Below are 24,286 nucleotides of genomic sequence, written 5' to 3' on the forward strand. Positions count from 1 at the left end.
AAATAGAAACATTTATGCCACACTGTTGGAATCCAATCGCTTTTCAGGAACCAGTTATTTTCCCCCAAAATGAGTTTTATGTTTTTTTTTGTTTTTTTTTTACGCTCTAAGTCAGAGTCTTTATCGCTTGGTGAACAGGCAAGACATCTGCAATAAATAAGAGTGCATTTTGATAGATTTTGTTGGATTGTATTTGTTGTTTTGCAGATTTGGAACATCGTAAATCAGTTGCACTTAGTGGTTCGTTGTGTGTTGCACATGGACGTTTAGGAATTTCCCAGGCCACATCTGCCTCATTTTTCTACTAATTTCAGGCCGGGTGATTGCTAGCACATGATTTCTATGCTACATGTGTGTGTTGTGGTTAACAGTGTCCGTGGCCGAATCGTATATGCCTGTGCCCATTTCCACTTGTGTGTCTAAGATTAGGACACCGGCGTGCCTGTTCTTGGAGTTGGAAAGCACTCTATCATCATAAACATCATCATCGTCATCATCGTAGTTAATGATCTGCACATGGAGCCAGCCAATGCTGGGTCCAGTAACATACCAGTAAACAGTAATGTGTCACCAAACTATTTATCAGATGTATCATGCCTGTGATCCAAGGCCTCTCTTCTGGTCACTGATCCTTTTTGCACTTCCAGTAAAGGTATTTCTGTCCGTGCACATCTGAGTTTAATTATAACCTGCCAGTGCTTGCTATTAATGAGTTTTGTGGGGAAGTGGTGAGTTAAGATTGCAATCTGAGGACTGAATGCACCTGCTTATAGTCTTAGCCTCCAAACATTAAGTTTCATTCAAGTTCAAGTTCATCATGAGCGGTGTACTTGTTTATTTCCATGTGGAGAGGTTGTAGGCTTAAATTAGAAGCTATAGCAAAGATTCAGGTCTGCACAGTCAATTTTTAGTTTTAAAGGTCAAAAGGTTCAAAATGAATGCGTCTCAAAGTGACATAAGTATGACTCAAAATAAGTAGGCCAGGCAAGGCAGGAATTTTGTTGACGTTTTAATTCCCAGATGGCTCATTAAGTGTGCTGTGTGGACCAGGAAATGAAGCGGGGGACTGGAAGAGGTGCAGGGGAGTTGGAAATGATGAACAGAGGTAAAAGTCTGGGATTTGTTTTTTTTTCTGTTCAGTAAACCAAGCAGACATTTAAATATCAGTTGATACGTCCGAGCCACAGTCCTTTTTGCTTTTTCCCGCAATGCTTCTCTGCCAGTAACCAAAGTGTTTGCATAGCTTACACTCCGGGATGTCCTGATGACACTTTTTGGCGCCTGAATCTGCGTCGCTGGTTTTAAGGATCTGACAATTGCTTTTTGCGGCACAAAAAAAAAATATATTTTTGGCTTTCTTTTTGTGTTAGCTCTCAATTTGATGAGACACATATTGAACAGTTCAAAATGTGTCTATTAGTGTCCGCTCCTTCCTTATTTTCTTTTTGACTGATTGTCACAGTTACAAATTCTATAAATTCCAAAAACCCAGGTTTGCTTGCATTTTTCTCCTTCCAGAAATTCATGGTTTTCCCAAAATCATAATTTTTCAACCAAAAATTTCCCATTCATTCCTCATGGCAATATTCAACATTACACATTTGAAACGGAACACGTTCACCTCATTCAATTTACCTTGGGAAGGCATTTCCATGTTCCAAAATTTCACACTTACCAATAATGTCACATTTTTCACCGTGATATTCCAAAAAAAAGCACTAGGTTAGGATATTGATCACTTCTTGGTCTTTCTTGAATGAGAATGATTTATTTGTCTCTGCACTCTTCTGACCAGCCAGTCGTTCTGCCCATAGAGGACATGAGAAAAATGTTGATTCAGTTGAGGAATAACTTCCATTTTCATAGTTTTGCCTGTTTTTGTCACTTCCCCTACTTGTCCATTGCACTGATTCGTTATCTGACATCCAATCACAGTGCTCATTTGTCCGATAGCCTGACCCGATTCTACATGTTAAATTGGTTGGACACGCTCCCCAGTCGGCCCATTAACGGCTCCGACTTTAAGATGTTGCGGGCTACGCCAAATAGATGGCGTGTCCTGACACTCTGACGGCCGCCGGCGGATTGGTGGGTAGAGGCCTTTACTGCCACTCTGCCTGCTGCCGCAACATTGTGAAATATAAAAAAATAATAATAAATAAAATTAAGCTAAAACTGTTCCATTGGACAAGATATTCATAACTTTGGGTTCTTAGGTGACTTTGTCCCAATCCCTGATCATCTGAAACCTGCCTGATCAGCCCCGATTTCTGCTCATGTGATCGTATCGGGACATCGCTAGTTAAAATTATGGTCGCCCTTCAAGATATCCATGTTTTATTGCCCACATGTTTAAAACGTGCTGTATATAGGAAGAGGAACACTTTTTTCCCCCCAGTTTTGTCCTGCTGAACCAAACATTTGCAATGGTGAGCTGAAGAAAACTTGTGGAGACTTGAAGTCCTCTTGCGTGTTTTCAGTGTACACACTGCAAACGATCATGTAAACTGGTGTGAGAGTGCTTCGGCACCCATCCATGCCGATGACTCCATTTATTTTCTGCTTGTGTGTTTGCAGCTCCGTCTGCTTGTTTGCCTTTGTGAGTTCTGTAAACTATTTAGAGAATTGGCAGTGTCTGTCGGTTGTTGATGGCAATGGAAAGTATGTCTCATTGTGGTTATTCTTCAGTGGAAATCCAATTCAACACCTTTTCTACTCTGACCAAACTTCCCACAGACATGTGCCTCGAGATGTGTGCGTACCCAGTAACACCATTTCCTTGTAGGCACTTGAGTGATTGCGAGACAGGAATGATATGTTGATTGTTCAAAATGAGGGCAATGAGGTTGGGCTCTTTCACTCTCCACAAGCCTTGAGCTTCACTTTCAAACACAGGTGTCTTTTTTTGTGCGAGCCTGCCTTCTCTTTTCCTGTCGTCCTGTGCAAGTCTTTCCCTGTCTCCTCACATACATGTCGTCCAGTCAGCTGGCGAGCTGAGAGCTTTTTCTATTTGCTTTCCTGGATTCTTGAAGCCTCCAGGCGCTCTCTGACAGACACATAATGCCCCGGACCCCTCCCTTCTTCTCTTCCAACTCCTTCGCCTCAGTGCAGGAAGCATGAGGAAGTAGCACACAACTTTCAGGAATGACTGGGCAAGCTTACAGCTTTGGCTGCAATTTTCCCAATGACTTGCATTTGCCCAGCTCTCCTCATATTCACATCGCGGTATGTTTTATTTGTAAAAACCTTCAGTCCATCTCTTGCTTTTCATTTGAACCGTAGGTAAATTTGAATTTAGCTGATATTTATGAATCATAATAACTGGATCACTCAAAGTTGTTATCAAGGAGCACTTGTAGTTACGTCTAATTCATTTGGAATATAGGCTGCTACCATTTTTTTGGGCCAAACCTGTATTACACAGTGTTCACCTGATGAATCGCTAAGACCAGAACTAGTAAACCTTTTCATGAAATGTATAGGGCTAAATTATTCAATGCACCATTTAATAAAAGAATCAGTCCGAGGTCAAACCCAGACCAATGTAGTTTCTTCCAAATCTTAACACTTCATTTTACCAATAGATTTTGAACTTCCACGCTAATACAAAACATGGCCCATGAAAGAATGCTCAGTTGGGTTTGATGTGGAAGAACCTGCAAGCTTCAACTCCAACCCACTCCCAAAAAAAGACAACTTATTAACATAATTGACCTCTGCTCTGACCTCTCAATGAATGTCCAAATATATACGGAGAAACACTACTTTTCAATTCTGGCAGATATGTGGTTCCATGTTTCATTAATATGAACTCTCCTGGTCTCCAGCCTCCTGGAAGGAGCATCATGGCTATCTTGATGCCGTCCATGTCTTTAAAACAGACTGCCTTGATGGCTCACATTGAACTTGGGAAAGCGGTAAAAAAAAAATTTTTTAAATCCTATAGAGTCAGCTCGGGTTAGGGTTGCGGTTGCTCCAGCAATGTCAATGTTCTTCTTGGCCTGGAACTGTGGAATGCTCGCGAGCAAGGCATGTTATCATGGTAAAGAAGACATGAGTTGTCCTGCTCTCACCTCTTCTTGCATACTGAACAAAGCACTCGCCACAGCTTATTTTAGACTCGTTGATTTTCATGCCCACGTTGAATGAGAAAGATTCTAGTTTGTGTTAGGGTTTGACGATTAATCCAAAATGCAATTTGGATTTTGCTTTTGACTTCTCCTGATCTTTAAAAACCTTAAAAGCTAAGAAAAAAATTTAATTCTCAGAACGGTGTTGTGAAAGTTACCTAAAATGCATCATATTGTTTGCATAGCAAGTGTGTCAAGCGTATGGCGCAGGGGTGGGCAAACTTTTTGATTGGCGGGCCACAATGGGTTCTAAAATTTGACAGAGGGGCTGGTCAAGGCCTACAAGGCCTTCTCTGATGGCCTAACATAATCAAGAAATCATGATCATATTCTTCACATTGATGCAATATTATATCCTAGTGTCCAATCAGAATTCAGCTAGCTTGTGTTGCCAGGCAGACTTCATAATACCAGTATTACGCACTATTCGTCCGAGGCCATCAGATACAATCGCGGCGGAGTCTGTTGTGTGTCTCAAGGGAGCTTTTACGGTTGATAGACAGCTGCGATATAGCCAATCAGATCACGAATTGATGACAGTAAGGTATTCTCTCTGGCTGAAGGTGATGAACGTGGCTTGTGATTGGATACTCACTCATGAGGGGGCAACACTATGCGGAATCAACACACCAGAAAGCCGTAACTGGCGATCGTTCGAAAATACATACTTGCTTTTTTTTAAACCACAATGGCCGAAGGAGGGAAAAGTGGGGATTTAATTGCAGATACACTTGCGGGGCCATTTTCAAGATGGACCTTTCAAGAGAAGCTAGGTCGTCCAACACTCAGTAGTATGTAAGTGGTTGTCTATTATTTCTCCAGCCGTGGTGTAATACATGATGGTAATACGAGGGGGGTTTATTCAAGTGTGAAATGCACGGCCCGCCACTGATTGTTACTGATGCACAAATACTCATAACCTTTGCAACGTTGATGTTTCTGTGCTGTGATGTAAGCAAGAATGTTGTTACATTTATTGGGACGCTGTGTCCTTGAAGTCAGCCAAGTCCTTCCAGTGTGGGAATATTCATTTGATCACACTGTCCCCGGTTTGGTTGGATTTACTGTACTCGGACTGGATGTCCTCAAGATCACTGCACTCTACTATTCCATGATCCCCACGTCCTGCCTCTCTGGTCCGTATCTCATTATCTCCATATCTTTGGGTGTAAATGGATCGGGGATTCTCTTTGTGTGAGAGATACTATTTTTTTTTCTTGACCCTGGCTCCCTGCTTCCATCTCTTCCTCATATAAAGCACTGTTATGTCTATCAGAACATTTGGCTAATCAGGATACAGTTAGCTGACGTAAAACATTGTCATTGACTCAAGATGAAATGCAAGGCCTAATTTGGCACATGGAGCCAGATACTATCGGAAGTGGGGTTGCGGTTCAAAATATTCAGTTGTAGACAAGGCAAGCCTGCTTTATTAATGAAGCAAAAGGTAATGTCATGGACCAAACTTATCGTGCAAATCAGATGTTTTAAAAAATATTTTCAAGCGCTTTAAGAGCGCTCAATCATAAACTGGAGTTGAACTAGTTTGACTACAAATGAATTACTGTACCGTACTTTATCATGTGACTTCGCCGCACCTACAGTATCTTTTAGTTGTGACATTGCCAAACAAATGTCACAATTGTAGTCTAAGGGGTTAACACAAACGTTTAACTATAAAGGCTCCAATCTACTGATATGTTCAATTTAAAAGTAGTTATAGTTAAAAATATAAAGACTGAGCCCTCCCTGGACGACAGCATTATGAAGTAGGAACAGCTGCCGTGAGGTCCTCATTTGCATTGTAAATGTACATGTGTGTGCATTGTGCTTATTGACGACGATGCGTGGACCAATGCGCCTGGATGGAACTCATACCAAATAGAACAAAGTGCGAATCAGCGGGCGGTGTTTAAGTCCAAAGTGATCACAATCCGCACAATGCGAAAACTATCGAAGATTGAAATCGAGAGGCTTTTCACCACAATGTTTATTGCAGGGCCTGTGCTGGAGGAAAAAATAAAACATATGAACTTGCACAAATGTGACCAGCAGAAATCTTTACGAGCATGTAGTGGAAAATCTGTAGCATATGCGAGCCTTTTGGTCGCAGTCTCGTGCCTTGGTGTTCAACTAAAAACAGACCTAGATTTCATGTGCTGGATTATGTAAATTTTTTAGTTTTTTTCTTTTTTAATAGGTGCCTTGGCCCAATAAAGATTATGAAACACGGGTCTATTTAGAATAATTTGATTCAACCATAGAAGCAAAAGTGATACAGCCGATTTTATTTTAAGATATTATTTCTTAGTCTGCTACTGGCTGGCGACCAGTTCAGGGTGTAGTGTGCCTTTCGCCCTAATTTGCTCGGTCCCACCCCCGCAAACCTTTACAGGATAAGCGGGGTAGATGATGACACATATTATGACTTAGTTTTTATCTTGAACATAAATGCACCACCAGATGCATTTCATATTTGTGGTTATTGACAGATATGCGGCAATTGCCCAATTTCGGCAATTCCTACAAAATTGGAGCAATTGAAACTGTTACATGTTTCTACATATTTAGCCACTCTTTCACATCTGGCAACCAGTTTGAAAAAAAAAAAAGTCACATAAAAGGCGGAAGAGCAAGACATGTTTTGAACAATGTCATTGTCATTTGCTTATCTAATGAGTGAAGAGAGAAACAAATCGATCAAATTGGAAAATCTGGTTTTTTTTTTTTATTATTTATATTGCCCAGCCCTGCTATGAATGCTTTGAGCCCTTGTGTGGAAAAACGAAGGAGTTTTGTGTGGAGCCAGGCAACGACTAGTAAACCCACAGCACCTTATAAATCTTCTCTGGCCAGCATGTGTGTTCTGCAGACTGCAGAGCTCACAGAGCAAGTATGACACCACTCCGAAGATATGATAGCGCAACTCTCCACACCCAGTATCCACTTTTTATCCATTTGCTTATTTGTCACTGAATGTGAACATAAATTCAAGTACATGCCCAGTTGTTAAAGCTGATGTACAGACTCTTGAACGTTAACATTGGCTTCTTGCACTCTTTTCTTGTATGCGAGCTAGCTATGCGCTGTCACTTCCAATCACATTTAATGTTTGCTCTCTTTACATTTGTTGACATGTTAGTGCTAAACCTCTTTTCACATTTTTGTGGCAATTCAAGGAAATATAAAACAGAAGAGTGTCTGTGACAACTTGTAAGAGTTAGTGGGAAACATTTCTACACTTAACGTAAAAATAGCCAAACATTCTATTTAGGTATTATGGAAGTGACAGTTTGACTCTCAAATTCACTCTTTCAATCCAATATAATATGTTTTCATAAGTTTGCATGTATTTTTTTTTAATTTGTCCATGTAAGCATTTATATTAATACAATCGTGTATATCGCTTGCCTCGCTATCTCATACAATGCTGATTTCGAGCCCAAGGAGCATACGCGCACACCCACGTACACGCGCGCACACACGCGCACACAGAGTTTCGTTGTCACACACGTTCATGCTATCTGATGCTCTTTGTTGCAGAGGTACAGTAAATAGAGCATTCAGACAGTACAGTGTAAGGCTTTGTCAGCATACATGTCCCTGCCCTCCCTCTCTCTCTCTCTCTCTCTCTCTATCTCTCTCTCTCTCTCTCTCTGTCTCTGTCTGTGTTTGCACACACACATTGGATGATTGAGAGAGAGAGAGAGAGGGTTTGCTGCTTTCATTACAAATTGTTTGGCTGTCGTTGAACAAATGCTACTTGGATGAGAGCCAGGCAGGTTGTGGTTGAGTCTGGAACATCTCATGTGTCAGGACCATATTTATCCCCTGCTGCTAAATGGAAACATGCCTCAACCTGCCAGCTCGACCTGCTAGTGCCACGCAGCCACTAAAACGTACATGCACGCACGTACCTGCGGCCTTCTGGTGATTTATTCGATTGGCTGTTGTGATCGGTCTGTCTATTGACTCTGTTATAGTAAATAAGACTTCAATGCTGGCGCTTAACAAAGCTGCTTGGTAAAATGTCAACATTCGCGTTCAGAACATAAAGGTCATTGTTTACATAGAACTGAATGTGGGTATTAATTCAGTGCACAGACCTCTTAGCTCGACATTCTCATAAAAAAAAAAGGATCAAGATAATCTTAACTTTTGTGGGCAACTCTTTAAGAATTATCCCCATTATGCAAATAGCTTGGCACAAAATACCATATTGCCTTGAAATGATCCTGTTACATGCTAAATTAATTAAGACACAACGAAAAAAAAAATAGGTCAGAATCAATTCAACGGAGAAGCTATCTGCACCACCTACTAACTGCTTATAAAGAAGGCTGCAATTGCCCTGTGCTAATAAAAAAGTGTCCCACTGAGTGCACATAGTTCAAGTTGAAAATGAAGGCCAGCGAGAGTGAGTGTGCAATAAAAACTAAGACCAGCCAATGGTCAATCGATCACCAGATAATTTTTTTTTTTTCTCTGATTTTAAGTACAAATGTCTATTAGGAATGTAAAAAATATGCAGTTGAACAAGTGACTGTAAAACTTCTTTTTTCATCAGCAGTTTCTGCATGTATCCATCTGTTTTCTATAGTGCTTACCCTTTTTGGGGTCACAGGTGAGATGCAGCTAAGATGTCTTTGACTTTTAATTGCTTTATTTTTAATCTGCTGGATTATTTTAGCACCACCCCAGTATTTGTTAATTTGACCAGGAAGAGCGGGTAGGTCGATCTATTCCAACAGGTGAGTTAAATATTTTACCCAAATATGGGGTCAAATTATTTTAAATTCTGGGTTGTTTCAATGACCTGTTTTTGTTATATATATACCATCCCCAGATGCTGGGTCACATTAACAGATATGAAAAATGTATTTTAATATATTTCAGTATGATCCATATGAATATTAATCATTAGATTACCAATATCTATAAAACTGTTCTGGCAATACATTGAAACAATAAATTGATCTAACACCCTGCTGTGTTTATAGGCTATTAGTTCAATTTACCAGCACATATTTCACTATCAAGAAATTGTACTACTTTGGACTTTACTCTTGGCGTTTGGTAGACAACAGTTTGTATGAATTCCCACACGTGTTGGCAACGATTTGCATTGGACCAATGGGTCATGTCTGTGTGTTGGCCTCAACAAGATATTCCACCTTGTTTGTCCAAGGCTGAAAATTAATGCGAGAAAGCAAGTGAGACAGTATGAGTAAAAACCACGTTTCCACAAGTCAATTGAAAGTTTTTTATTACAAAAAAATATGTTGACTTACATGCTTAAGTTATTAATTAATAGGGTGAATGACATGGAAAAAATATCATTATTAAATCAGGTGTAGGTATTTAGTTTTGCAAAGGGGCAACATCCAAAACTGGAATGCTTGCCGATGGCTTTGCCAATATGCTAGCCTCGACATGATTCATTTTATATTAATCAATTTTGAAAAAGCATATTGTCTTGGTTCAAGAAATTGCTCCGTCAGATGTAGCATGTAGTAATAATTACAAAACACAAATTTTAAACAAAATTCTAAGCGGTCATCCAAATTCCATCTTTACACTTAGAAAATTAGTTTTGTGCATCAAACGCTAACTCATACAGACAGGATTCCCGAATATATACCTAAAATAAGCTTGAAATAATAACATTGACGGTTATCTAAAATGATGCAATGATGACTTACAACCCACCCAATACGTACATTTTATAATTTGCGTAGAGTATTTTCAGGCCCTCTTTCCGATATTGTGGAGGAAATAAAAAATGTTTTTCAACATTTGGACCACAGTTGTCATTTTTGCTTCTTTTTAAAAGTTGTGTAGACGTAGCTAAGTTGGAAACAGTGCCGACACAATTCATTCATTCATTCTTGCTACCTCACTTTTACCGTGTGCACTGAAAATAAAAGCATTCCTTTTAAAATAAAAGCACAGCATATTTTGTTTTACTTTGACTTCATGGTCATTGTGAGGGCCTGTCAGAGACTGTGGGTGGGCTGGATGTGGCCCCCGGGCCATACTTTGCCAGGTCTGGCCACTCCTACCGCCAATGGTGTGCCCTCAAGGAGCCTGGTCTGGTGACGTGTGGAGATTTAAGTCAATTTCCGATACATATAAACCATACTGGGTAAAACATTTCATAACACAGCGGGTGAGTGAATAAAAAAATTAAAAAAAAAAAACAAACATAAATTTATGTCAAGAGAAATAGCCCATTCCATTCAACGCTCTATTTAGTATTTTTTTTTTAGCAATTTATTGTGAATTTTACCTCATGTCAAGCAATAGCCACCACTATGGCTTTTCTCATGCAAGTTTAAAAATGGGAAAGTGTCTCTAAATAGGAAACAAATAGCTAACTAAATTTTTGCTGTGTCTGAGTATGTCCTCCCATCATTCTGTAGTTATACTTTTCATAACACCGTTTGCCGCCTTAGTTTCTTCCCATATTTTTCGGGCATGGCCTTCTTTTACCCAATTCATCAACACATAGACCACTTCGTGTCGAGTCTTCATTTGAAGCCGGAATTGCATGACAAGTAACCTTTCGTCGCTTCCTCATGACTCGGAAAAGTTTCCTTCATGAGTGGCCCCCCCTCCTGCTGACCAGAGCGACTCAATGGGGACAGCAAATTGTCTAAGCCCCATTCATGTTTTCACCTCGCCTTCCCATCATCGAGACATCGACTTCCGTGGGCGGCCCAGACCACACACAGCATTACTGTTCCATGGTCTGTATATGAGGCACTTTTTAATGGGAATATGGAGCTGCGCTGGCTTGTGTGTGCCAAATCAGCTTATCAAAGGCTGTGACTCTTTTTGTTGTCTTTAAAAGACAAAGACCAAGCAGTTACTATTGCGACATTTTGGCATCAGTTAGGGAAGAGGGGGTGTTTGGGCTCCTGCCAAGACTGATGACCTGAATAGAGTCGGGACTTTCAGTAGGAACATGTGAACAAATAAAACTTGTCGACAATTCATGAATTGGCTCCAAAGAAAGCCAGGATTCTGAACATGTAATTCCTGGGATTAGCGCAATATTACATTCATAACAGGACAGCCCAAAAAACAAAAAACATCACAGTAAATAAACCGTGAAATGCTTGTACAGATGTGGGTCGTATACCGGGGATTATTTTTATTTCTCATTGCGAAGGAGCCAATCCGTCAATAATGACAGCCATATTATTTTCCATTTACCTGACAGTTAATAACCACGTTGTAATGCACATTGCTGTCCTTCCAAAGAAGGGATCATCGTCAATCTTTCTTTTCACCCTGATTTGGCCTTTTAATTATTTATTTTTCTTAAATGTGAATTAATATCGCAACAAAGTAAAAAGGCTTTCCCACTTCTCTACATACAATATTACACATCTATCATTTTGTCATTAATTTTAGGTGATCTGCATCATGAATTTTATTGGGAACATATTATTGGAGATTATTTTGTAATATTTACATACAAGCCCATTTAGTGAAATTTCCTAAGCAGATAAATATTTGATCTGCCTGTTTCTGAAAATGTGGAAGAGTAGGACTAATTAACATGGTAACCAACACTACAATAAATTTCTCAGCCAATGACTTGGTAGCTATCTGGAGTTGAAGTACGCATCATCCTTAGCTAACAGTGTCACTAACATTACCTTCTGATAATAATGTGCAGCTAAATTGACTGTGTGGAAGTGGCGGATATTTGTGTTGTGCGTCACACCATTACAGTAATTGACTGGGTGTTTTGGTGGCTTGGTAATTAAATACTATTTCCTTAAATGATCTCAAGCTCTCGGATGTTGTTAGCGGGGTGGAGGGTGTTTTTGTTTGGCAGTTTGTCCATGCGCCACAGAAATTTAGTTTTCCACACTGTGAGCTCTGCTTCCACAATTAGAGGCAAATAACTAACAACTGTTAGGCGGAAAATAAGGTGCCAGCGAGATCCAGCCGCAGTTATAGACAAAACAAAGCTGGTGTTTTAAACACATGGGAAATGTTTTAAATTGTGAAAGAAAATACATCATTTGTTTAAAAGATTTCTTCATACGTTTTGGAATTTTAATTATATTTTGTTTAAAGAGCAGCAATAATTCAATTTGTGCCCAGAATGGATTTTTATTTATTTTTGTGTGTGTATGTGTGTGTTCGCTGCTGAGCACAAAATGATCCAAACCGAGACGCAATAGAGTTAAAAAAAAAAAAAAAATCATAATAAAAAAATCGCGCTGTTCATATGACTTGTGATATGAGAAGTGGTATAGCAAGCAGGGTTGTAATAGTTTGGGATATTTCACTGGAGTTATTTATATATATATATATATATATATATATATATATATATGTGTATATGTATATATATATATATATTTTTTTTTTTTAATACGATGCATATTATGATTAAAAAAATATAGTGTTTTGTTGATTTTGTTTTTACTTTTGTTTTCCGAATTCAGTTAGTTTTAATTCATTTTTAGACTAAGTGTGTTTTATTAGTTTTTGTTTTTTGGGGAAAATCAGTTTTTTTTTAGTTTCGTTTTAATATTAGTTTTAGTTTTGTTTAATATGGAGTCTTTCATTGAGTGCAAGATTCATCATATAAAGCAATAATTTAATACTGAAATAAATATTTTTAAAATGACCCCCCCCCTTGAGCTCATGTCAGATATTAATTGACGAAAACGAAATTTAAGGTATTTTTAGTCTTTGTAATTATAGTTAGTTCTATGAATGTAAAATGTCGATTCAGTTAGTTTTAATTTTTTAAAAGGCATTTTCCTTTTTATTTTTTTATTTATTAACATGATGTAAGTTGGACTTTTGACGTCACTTGTCACTAAATGTTTCTCTCCCTGGTGCTTGTCCTTACTCCAAGAGCTTCATATTGCTCGCATGTAGTGGATACTAATGTCTGTACTTTTATAGGTTTGAATGTCTAATGGCTAATGGCCTTTTTAGAGGTTCTAATCTTCAACAGAAACCTCTATCTGATGTAATGGCTTGTAATGTGTACGCAATACCGCCGCAGCTAAAAATAGAACAGCCGGCAGTTGTCGAAGCTCGGGGATGGATGCGTGTGAGCTGCTGGGCGTGCACACACACGCTTGTGTACATACCTCAAGTTTGCACAAAGCTAGTTCTCATACAGTTCAGTTTACTTTTCCTTTGTCTCTTTGCGCCTGTCTAGTTTCACTCTTGCCGTCTTTGTGTGTTTCTCTAAGAGGATTATGGGTGCATGAATGTGCACGCAGACATCCATACATGTGCATTATGGGCACAGCGGCATATATGATCGTGTGCAATGTGCTCATTTTAGGGCTCCTATGAAACGGCGAGCGTGTGTGCATGTGTGGTGCTTGTAGCTCTCTCTCTTTCTCTCTCTCTCTGAGGAATTACGTCACAGCAGTTATCAGACCTGAGTCATCAGAAAGGTTGAGAGGCCCTGCCCTGCTGTGCTTTTTTATCCAAATGAGGACACAGTTAAAAGACTTGTCGTGTCATTTGAGTCTTGTCATTTTCTTCATTCCGTTAGTCTTTTTCTTTCCTCATGTCATTCCTTTTCTTTCCTTGTTGCTTATCTCTCAAGAACAACATGAACAACGTTGAATAGACGAAGTGAAGTTGGGATTTTACACAAAGCTGGGCTGGGAAATGTGCCGCTTTTTTGATTGTAACAGTTTACCTGCAGTTGCATGCAGTTGGGAAGGAGGAACAGAAAGTCCCACAATAAATGTCTTATTTTTTCTAAAATGTCTTATTTTTTCTAACTTTAATAATAAGAAACCTGAGATAGTTAGAAGTGATGTCTAAATTATGGAAATGCTTGAGGATGCCATACACATTTTTATTGTACAACTGACCAGGAAAAAGAAAGAAAATGATGAGCTGGCAAAAATTTCACCAGAGCCACGAGAAGGTGACAACAGAAAAAAAAAGTCTTGTTTCCAAAGCCGGGGGTCAGCCAAAGTGTTAATATTTAATGTTCAGAACGCAGGAAAAGCTCAATTTATTTCTATTCCCTGTGTGGAAACATTGCACTGCTGTTGCATTGTAATTAATAGTATTGTGGGAGTTACTTGGTAAAGCCATTCGTCAACAATTGTTTTTATTTTTAGCTTGACACAAAATCTTCCGAATGTCATTTAATAGAATATGTTGTATAACTACAGTATGACAGAGGACAAATTAATTATCTTAATTATGGTTAAGTGTCATAATTTCAAGGTTGATCCGCACTGGGATTTTTTTTTTTTTTTTTTTTTTTTTTTTACATTTGTCAGCACAACATGTTGCTGGAAATTACTACGCTGCAAATAGACTGTGCTGAACTTTTTGTCAATTGAACTTCTTACTAAATGCTCATGACATTGTGCTATAAACAAACAGTACCGCAGTAGTCACTAATCTGTGTGGAAGAGGCTAATATGCAGTAATAACGCAGCGTGATGGCATTGCCAAGCTGGATGATTATGCTTCATCAGCAAATGTAGGATCACATCCAACTCAAATTATTCCACACTCATGATTTGTTGGCATGTTAAGGTGCAGCCTCTGATCTTTGCACAATTGCCAGTGAAGCTCAACTGACTTGAAAGGGATACTTCACGTTTGTACACCATTTGCAGCGGTAAAAACTTTACCTTTTGTCTTTAATTAATTTGATAACTTTTTTGTATTTTTTGTGTGCATTTAATAACTTTTAAAACTATTTTGAAAATACATAGCTGGCCCTTTGCGAACTACACATGCAAAAATGGAATAATACCTTCAGTGCATGATAAACAGATTGTTGCTTTGGTCCGGTGTCTTAGCGGCTCAATTTGCAAGCACGGACTCCACTCGCATTATGGACATAACGACCCGAAATCCACCCCCTGCATCAGCGATGGCAAAGTTTTGTGAGGAAGCACAGATCCTCCCTCAGGGAATTAAATTCATCGTTGTTTTTTAATGTCACCTTGGTGATGTGTCCCCTCTGAAACTGGAAACTCCTCTTCGCTGAAAGTCGGATAACATGCCAATGTGCACCTTGTTTGCCGTTTCTGGTCGACCTTTTGCAAATGTTTGCTCTATACATTGTAGCATGTTTTTTCTTTGTGTCCATCTCATTGTCCAATGATTCCTTTTGGTATTGGTGAAAGGAGTAGATATGTTGGACATTTGCACGTATTTCACCACGCTTATTGTCCGTTGCAGTTTCGTGTCTGTAATCTACTTATTGTGGTTTGCAAATAATTTTCTTTTTCGAGCAACAGCAGTGCACGTTTAACAAAAAAACAGACGGAGCTCATAGCTAGCATCTGCTGTAACTTAATCTCCATTAGAATTTCCAAGCCGTCTTCAGGTGATAGATGTTAAAGATTGGTTGAGGTATAAAGATAAAGATGTCCTTTATTAGTCCCACAATGGGGAAATTTGAGATTGAGATTGAGAATAGAAGATTGTGCAAGTTTTACCCCATCTTGGTCTTTGGTCAATTATTTTTGACCTGACACCTGACAAGACAAGACATCCTTAGACACTTCACCTACCAAAGACACATTGGATCACATTCATGTTATGTTTGTTGACATTCTGAAAATTGTTCTTGGAAAGAAGCTATGAATAAGAAGCAGTTAGTTGCAAAAGACAAATCTGTGGCACTGTGTATTGCAAAATTGTTTCAACCCATTCAGACTAGATAACGTGCGTAACAGATAATGGATTTGACTGAAACCAGTATGTCATCATACCTGGTGCTCGCAGTCTTCTTGGGACTTACCCTCTCTGGCTAAGAATGATGCAAATGACGGCGGTTTGTGAGAGTGGTGTGGTTTGGGGGTTCTGGTTTACACACAGCAGTGCAACTTAGACATGTAGTTAACCATACACTGTAAAAAAATAAAAATAAAAAAATACACACACAACTTAAAATTAAAATTTGACCAAAGTTTGTTGCCTTGAAATTTTGAGTTCACCCAAGTTTTAGTTTTTTTTGCTACACATTCTGCTGGACTGTGTCATCAGAAAGTCTCACTGTCTAAATCCTTTTAACTCCCACTCTTTGGCCGTCACGTCTCCTGTCTTTTTTTCTTGTCTGAAACACAAACACACGCGCACCCCCGCACGCACACACACCCCCCCACACACACACACACGCTCTTTCTCTCCCCTCCCCCAATTCCCTATTCCCCCTTTTCCCTCCTGGCTGAAGTTTCCACTTCATACAGTAAATGAAGTTGTATCTCTTCACTACCACCACTTCCTTTTCCCTTCTGCCAAACAGTGCTTACTCGAGGAGCACACCTTACACACACACACAGCAAAAACTTGCTTCAAGGCTGATATGCAAGACTGTTTGCCCCTCGCCAGACGGGGTGTGTCAAGGATTTTGTCCGACTCGTACGTGCTGTAATAAATTTCTGAGTTTGGCAGTGGGGGTGTGTGTATGTATGTATGTATGTATATATATATATATGTATATATATATATATATATATATATATATATATATATATATTATATATATATATTTTTTTTATTTTTTATTTTTATTTTTATTATTATTATTATTTATAAAGTTTCCTCTTTTTTTTAGTGTGAGAAAAAGAATTTGGGCACGAAGCTAGCCACCAGGGGTGCAGATGAAGGTTGCGGTTCTCAAGTGCTGCCCCAGGTTTATTTCAATGCATTTTCTCTGTAATGAGTCTTTCGAGTGCAGCGCGAGGCTGCGAGATCTGACTCGGGAGTTCAAAGTTAAGCCACAGGGAAGGATGGAGGGAGGGTGGGTGAGGAAGGCAAAGACGCAGAGAAAACATACAGCCCCAACAAGCCCTCACTTGAAAACTTTTGCTGGCGAGAAGATGTGAAACTTTTTCCTTTTTAAACTCTTATCTTATCCTCCTCCTCACTGGCCCAGCTTCGTCCTGCAAAGAAGGTGCAGCGAGGAAGACATTTGAAAAAGTTAACGTCTGCCCATGACTGTGTGAGTACGTGTGTGTCAGTTCACATCTGAGTTTGTGTGGGAATGATTACATCAGCCTGCTGGTGTCTTATGATTGGTTGGTGAGCCTGTGGTTTGATTCACTGCGCCTTGGAGCTGGTGGCTGAGGCTGTAACCCTTTTGTGTGTGCGTGTATTTGTGTGTGAGAGAGAGAGAAAGAGAGGGAGGGAGCAAGCAAGAGAGCGATCTCGAGAGAGAGAGAGAGGGAGAGAGAGAGGTAAAGCAAGATAGTTGTCAGACTCAGCCGGCAAAGCCAGCGCAACACTCTACCTTTTGCCGTCTGCTCCCTGTGTCTATTCTTTGATTCGGGGGGGGACTAAGTCGGACTGAGGGGCTCACTGACAGTTCTTTGGTTGTGCTAGACAGGTCCGGTGGCTTTGGCAGATTGAATTGTGCATGGTTTGTGACAGGCAGCACTACTTGTCAACTTGCCGGCATTATATTCCTTTCTCTTTCCGGACACGGGGAGGTGACACCTGGGCTTTTCGTCCTAGTGTGTGCGTGTGTGAATGTGTGTATGCGTGGACAGACAGCCCCCCTCCAAAAATGCCTTCGTGTTCCCCGGACTGCTGCCTATTGCGGGCCGTGGAGGTAAGACTACTCTCCATCTGTATCGAGCAGCCTGCTTTTTGCTACAGTTTAGCATTATTCTCTTTGGAAGTCAAGCTGACAAATTAACTTTGTTACACTAAGAGGAGGACCCCAGACTATGTGTCTTTTTTTTCTTCTTTTTTTTTGGAGGGGGTTTCTCAGATGAAGCTATAGTGCGTTATCTGTGTGGTTTGTGGCAGGATTCCTCCACAGGCTGAGTTGACTCCTCCGGTTTTCAATTTGTGATAATTGTGACTGCATGGTTTCCTTGTGCTGAGCCAACCTGTGGTCAGTTATTGGAGGTTAATTCAGGACTACTCACCCTGCTGCATTTCCTGTAACTGGCAGTTGGAGGGAAGCGCTTTGTAATAACGTCCAAGGCAGACTGCCAAAAGATTATCAATTATGTATCTATAGTCTTTTTTTTAAACAACTTATCTTTGTCCTTAATTAAAGTAACTTGTGATTGTTAGTATTGTTTCATATTATACTTATTCTGCTCACTTTGAACAATCAATTGAGAGCCAAAGCATCATGAAACTTGTTGAAATTGAAATTGAAATTTGTTTCATGGAGGTTTCAACCCATGGAACTGCACTGTGTTATAGCGAGAGGTGATTTTAAAAACTTGGTCACATTGTTACCAACATGCGAGTGACAATATCCAAAGAACTCATGACTACCTCTGCATACTTTTTGGTAGCACTCACTAGTTCGGACACTGCCTTGTATGTAGTTTGCGTGTTCTCCCCATTCTTTCGTGGTTTTTCTCCAGGGTCTGCAGCTTCTTGCCATATTGTCCTAGATGTGAATCGTAGAAAAGATGTGAGTGGTAGATCTTCCCGGTGATATCTGGTTACCAGTCCAGTATCTATGCTGTCTCTAGGCTCCAGCTCACTCGCGTCTCTAATGCGGATAAGTGGTGTAGAACAGAGATTGATAGATGACGGGGTTTTTTTTACCTGATAGAGTGTCTGACAAGTGTACAACACTATAACCAATGAAAACGTTAAGAATATTTATTGCATTTTTTTATCCTAGCGTTGGAACACTTGAAAGTGGTCGTGGTCACAAGACCTTACTTTGGTCTTGTCTCCCAAAAGCCTCGGTCTCGATGAGTTCTGGTCTCAGACAAGTCTTGGTCTCAGGCAGTGTGGTCTTGAGAATCCACATGGTTGAGATTTGATTGAAAGTTCTTCCAAATCTTGATTATCTTTCTCACACCAAATATACACATAAACAACCAATTCCATGCATGTTGCAATTTTATCAAGTCATTCTAAAGCAGTGACATTTCTTTGAAATTTGAACTAATTTTTGATATTTTGTTGCGTCTCCTCGTAGATTGTTAAGATCTCCACTGAAGACGGAATGGGCAAAGTGGTGGAGATCCCAGCCGACATGACAGCCAGGGACCTTTGCCAGCTCCTGGTTTATAAAAGCCATTGTGTAGACGACAACAGTTGGGCACTTGTTGAGCACCACCCGCTGCTGGGGCTAGGTGAGTGGCTGAAGCCCGCTCTTATACACACACACTCACAGAAAAACACACGTATGAGCAGACCCTCACGCTTGCCCATACAGAAAACTCTTGGATGGGCCGAGACATGCGATGCATTCAGGCACACGCACAGGTGCATTCACGCTTGCATGCCAACATACTTGGGCAGACAGGCAGGCTAGGCACATATTCTCACGCAGGCATGCTGTGAAGCGTGAGTGCATGCATCTTCGATGCAGCATATGCATGCATTGTGCAGATGAATTTAAGTGCTCTATGCACAGAATTAAAACGGGCTCAGACACATTCACCATTGTAAGGAATATGTAGGTTTATTACTGTATAATGATTAGCATTTGGGCTAACGTGAATGGACTTTGTGTTGCGGTCACTTCTGAAGTGAGGCTTGGAAATGCAGAACAACATCAATTTTAAAAAGCAGAAGCTGTGTCTGACATGGCTGCTCAGAAAGAAAGAGAAACAATGATTCCGTTTTCTCACAGGCTAAAGCATAAAAAAGAAGAGACATATGTGTAATTTTGAAAATTTTCCATTTGCAGCAGTGGTGAAAGCCATACATTCTTTTTCTGACCCTTGAGAGATTCCGGAAGTCACATTTTTGGCTGTTTGGGAATAATTCTGTACAATGCTGGAATATATTATCATCACTGATGAATTCCAAATTAAAATCTAAAAAAGGACATATTGAAGATTCCACTGTAAAATAACATTAGCAGCCTTGGGCCGGTCGACAAACACTATTACTATTAGTGCCCACGCAAAGTTATTGACCTACTTCTATTAATACTACAGTAGAAAGGTGATAGAATTTATTCATCCTTGTTTTAAAACTCTTCTTTACACATGAACGCCTCCGCACATCGGGATTGGTGATACCATAAAACTTAATTCCGCCGCTGAAAGCCATCATTGCACTTTTTTAGGTTATAAAAGGGGCACAAAAAGTAAAAAGGATGATGTATTCCAGAGGGTCTTTAAGGTGTGTGTGAACCTGTTGCTGCATGAGGACTTTGAAGCATAAAATGAAGGTTCGAAAAGGCAGTGTTGATTATAAAGCTTAAGCTGAGTCTGTGTTTGGGGCGCGACAATCCACAAATATGAGAGAAAGAGATTTTTGGGGTTAGCTTGGTATATACTAGAGCACAATGCCAAATGTAAAAGCATTTTTTCATTGTAACGTTTACCGACATGTGCACATACTTTAGTCTTATGAAAGAATATGAAGTGCATTGCATCATTCAACTTTAATTCAATTTTGCAATCATCTGTGATCTGATTTCTTTTTCTCATCACCGCAACAAGCGAAATACTGCCAAACACATTTAACTTTACTGGTTTTGAATCACATTTGGCTCTGATTCTTTTTTTTCTATGATCTGGCCCATCTATGTGTACCGGATCGTATCTGTTTCTTATTTAATGATAAAGGGTGTCAAAGTTACATTTTTTTAATGTGACTTTACAAAATGAAGCTGTACGACATCATGAAGTTCACTGAAACTAAATAGAAAAATTAATAAAAAAAGAAATTCATATCTGACTTACAATCGTATTGTATCTAACGCGAGATTGATAATTTTGCAATTCTATTATCTGCCATTTAATGGTTGCTCCCGGACACATTTGTCACAGGTCTGTCCGCTCACTTCTTTGACACATTAACACCTCAAGACAAGCGCGCAGTTCTCTTCGAGTGGTGTCACAAATCTGTACTGAGTTAAGCTCAGTCAGGCGGAACCAACAATAAACTCGTTTTACTGGGTCACATTGGTGTCGTTTTATGTTCAATGCCTTTACCACTCGCACTTGAGCAGAACCAATGAATATCTTTTTTACATGCACGTACGTATATTCCAAAAACTTGACGTCCACTGTATTGACTTGCATTTCTTCCCGTGGTATAATGTGTCTCACAGTATGGAAGAGAGAATATTTTTATTTTGGAAAGATTTGTTTTTTTAAACGTGCGACTTTTAATCAATGTCATTTCATTTCAATTAATACTGCTTTGTAGCAGTGTTTTTGAATGTTTTGCTTTAGTTCTGTGGCTAAATAAAGTTACTAAAATGTAATATAAATACACAATAAAATGCATATAAAGCAAAACATGGAAAAAAGATAAAAATGTACACTTATATGATGACAGCGTATGCGTACATATGCCAGCAAACAAGAAGTAAGCTATTGTCAATATGTAAACTTGCTCCAGTCACTGCTTATTTTCAAGTATCACATTTCAAAATGATGAACAAGGGACGTCTTTTCAGTAGGATCGTTGGCGCTGAGGAAATTCATATTTGCAGGTGCTTGCAACTTTGCCTCCCTAACGAGTGCACATGTGGTTTTGGGAGATAGACCAGAATAGAAACAGAGACACCGTAGAGGTCTTTGCGCAATCCCGGACAATACTTGGTTGGAGCAGAGAGTCCTATTCTTGTCCATGGCTGCCTACGAGTCATACATTAGTGAATGGGATGAAATGGCCCTTTTGAGAAGTAATATTGACCTCCACTTGTCAGCCCGGAAAGGTTAATAAGGAACGAGACAGTGAGGTAGTGTTGCCAGGGTGAGTCAGTGTCACGAACATGAGTGACTCATCAGACAGGCGACAGGATGGAACGGAAATTTAAAAGAGGTGTCGTGACACCGTTCTCACTTCAGCGAGTCCATGAAAATATCATATTAAGGCAAGGGAGCTACGATACTCTATTGGTTCTGCTCAAGTGAATTAAATGACAATTACAATTTTATTTGACTCAATTAGGAAGGGTATTTGTTCCATTGAGAGGAAATTGTTCGTCTGTTGGAATGGACTGAGTCACGTCTGGTGCCGCACTCACATTGGGACACACTTTCGGCAGTATCACCGTCTCATCTGACCTCAGCGAACAAGAGCAGGCCGGCCGGGATCATATTGTCACGACTCGTTTGAAGAGCTCGATGGCTCAAACCAGATGACATTTTTCTTACTCTAATGGATCCAGTGTTCTATTTAAACAACAGTTCCTTTCTATCAGGAATATTTTACCATTTCTAGTCCTCAGTGAATCAGTGGTGAGTCGCTTAATCGAAATGTACGTAAGAATTTTCAACCCGCTGTTTTTTTGTTTTTTTAATTTGTCAGTATCACTTTAAAGTGCCATTGGCGGCCTCATCAGAATCACTGAATCATCATGACGATTGCGCAAAATAATGAAACTCTGAGGTCTTTTTCAGAGTTGCCAAACATTTGCACGCATACCAGCACAATGACAAGTCTCTTAAAAATGTGTTTCCTTCATTTTAGACCATTTTTGCTTTTCATTTCATGTCCGTGATTTTTGGAATATCCCACACGTTTCTCTGCTCACGGGTGTGTAAAAATAATGGTTAAATTATACCAGATAAATAAAAAACACCTTATTTGAGTAAAAAAAAAAAAAAACTAAAATATTTATCATTTTGTACATGTCCCTGAAATTGTCTGTTTTGGATAATATTACCGCAAGCATTTTGCCTTTTCTTCAATGGAGGCTGAAAGAGTGGCTAGTGCAAGAATAAACATTTACACTTGGGTTTCATAATTTTCACCGTATTATGTGTGTATTGGATCTCATGCCTAACATTTTCACATTTTCAAATATCAATTGAAGTAAAAACCTTTCAGAAATGACATCTTTTGGAAACGGAACACACGTCCGCTCTCGAACTGAATAATGTTGCTATGTGCACCACGTGCTCATTAAAGGCCATCATGAGCCAAAAACGTCCGCCCTGTCAGCAAGCGCACGTTATTTAGCTGTTTACATGATCATTGTCTGCTTGTAGTTAAGACAGGGAAAAGGGGCTGGAGCTTGACCTAAATGCATTTCGAACAGCAAAGCGTCTACTGAATAAAGTTAAAATGAAGTTCAGTGGAAAGTCGAAACTTTTTGAGAGTTGAAATGGGAAAGCCTATTAACTCTAATGTTTGCATATATTTAAGTTTCATACTTTGTTTTCATCTCACTTACCTCCACCGAGCAAAAAAAGCAGACTTTATGTAAAATGTAACGTAAAGTTGTTTCCTCTTACCCTTAGAGCGCTGTCTCGAGGACCATGAGTTGGTGGTTCAGGTCCAGGCTTCCATGAGCGGTGACGGTAGATTCCTCTTTAGGAAGAACTATGCCAAATATGAATTCTTCAGAACTCCTCTGGTAATTACGTTGTCTTACAATCACTTCTACATGCCATGTCTTTCCCAACCTCTTGTTGAAATGCTAACAGCTCATTATGTTCTTCACACCATCTTTAAAGAAAAGAAATATTTTCAGTGAGTGTGCATTTGCTTCAGAAATGTTCTTTAGTTTATCCAGTTGAAAAAATATGATAGTATTTTGCACTAATAGAATTCGGGTCATGTTTGTAGGCTTTTTTTCTTTTGAGAAATCTGAAATTATTGCCAAATGGCTGCTTACGATTTGTCTCTTTTATTTATTCACTTAGCAAACTGGTTTATTTTCTCTTTCCAGACATTTTTCCCAGAGCACATGATTGCGTGGTGCCAAGAAGCCAATCGTCCCATCCCACCATCGCAGCTCCTGCAGGTGCATATAGCGCTCAATCAAATACACACACATTTAAGAATTAAAATAATAATAATAATAATAATTACTATAATGAGAAATCCAAAACTATTATAACCCTGACACACACACACACTCACAATCATATCTGAGTCAGTCAGCCTCTCCTTGTCTTCCCTCACGCACCCATTTGAGTGTACCTGCACGTCAGCATTACACCGTGTAAAGTCAAGTTGACATACCTCACCTCTGACCCTGAGACAGTGTGTCTCGTCAGCGCCGGCAGTAATAACTACTGTTTATCCCCTGTTGACACATGACTGACGCGAGGCGGGCCCCACGTGTGACAGCTGGAACTCGGCGCTCAAAAACCAGTGCGTATGTTTGCACCGGCTCACGCTGCTTACATTAGCACAACCCGCGGGAGGCCATGACATGAAAAATAAGGAGAGGAAAATGGCAAAAATGACATTCTTTGAGATCCGTTTGGAAAGCTTTGTCGTAA

General features: G+C 39.6%; 1 protein-coding gene across 3 annotated transcripts in view; it reads left to right on the plus strand.

Annotated features, from left to right (window-relative positions):
* The window catches only part of LOC148329438 (growth factor receptor-bound protein 10-like), a 68,018-nt gene that overhangs the window by 35,765 nt on the left and 7,967 nt on the right, over positions 1-24,286 (plus strand). For all 3 annotated transcript variants that reach the window (XM_088306641.1, XM_088306642.1, XM_088306643.1), the window contains 3 exons: positions 19,060-19,216; positions 23,297-23,412; positions 23,728-23,802. In XM_088306641.1, coding sequence (XP_088162767.1) covers positions 19,060-19,216; positions 23,297-23,412; positions 23,728-23,802 — 348 coding nt within the window. The remainder of the gene's footprint in view (positions 1-19,059; positions 19,217-23,296; positions 23,413-23,727; positions 23,803-24,286) is intronic.

Source organism: Idiotropiscis lumnitzeri, chromosome 10 (assembly GCF_059441095.1).
Source record: "Idiotropiscis lumnitzeri isolate Australia: NSW breed Sydney's pygmy pipehorse chromosome 10, RoL_Ilum_1.0, whole genome shotgun sequence".
Taxonomy (NCBI): domain Eukaryota; kingdom Metazoa; phylum Chordata; class Actinopteri; order Syngnathiformes; family Syngnathidae; genus Idiotropiscis; species Idiotropiscis lumnitzeri.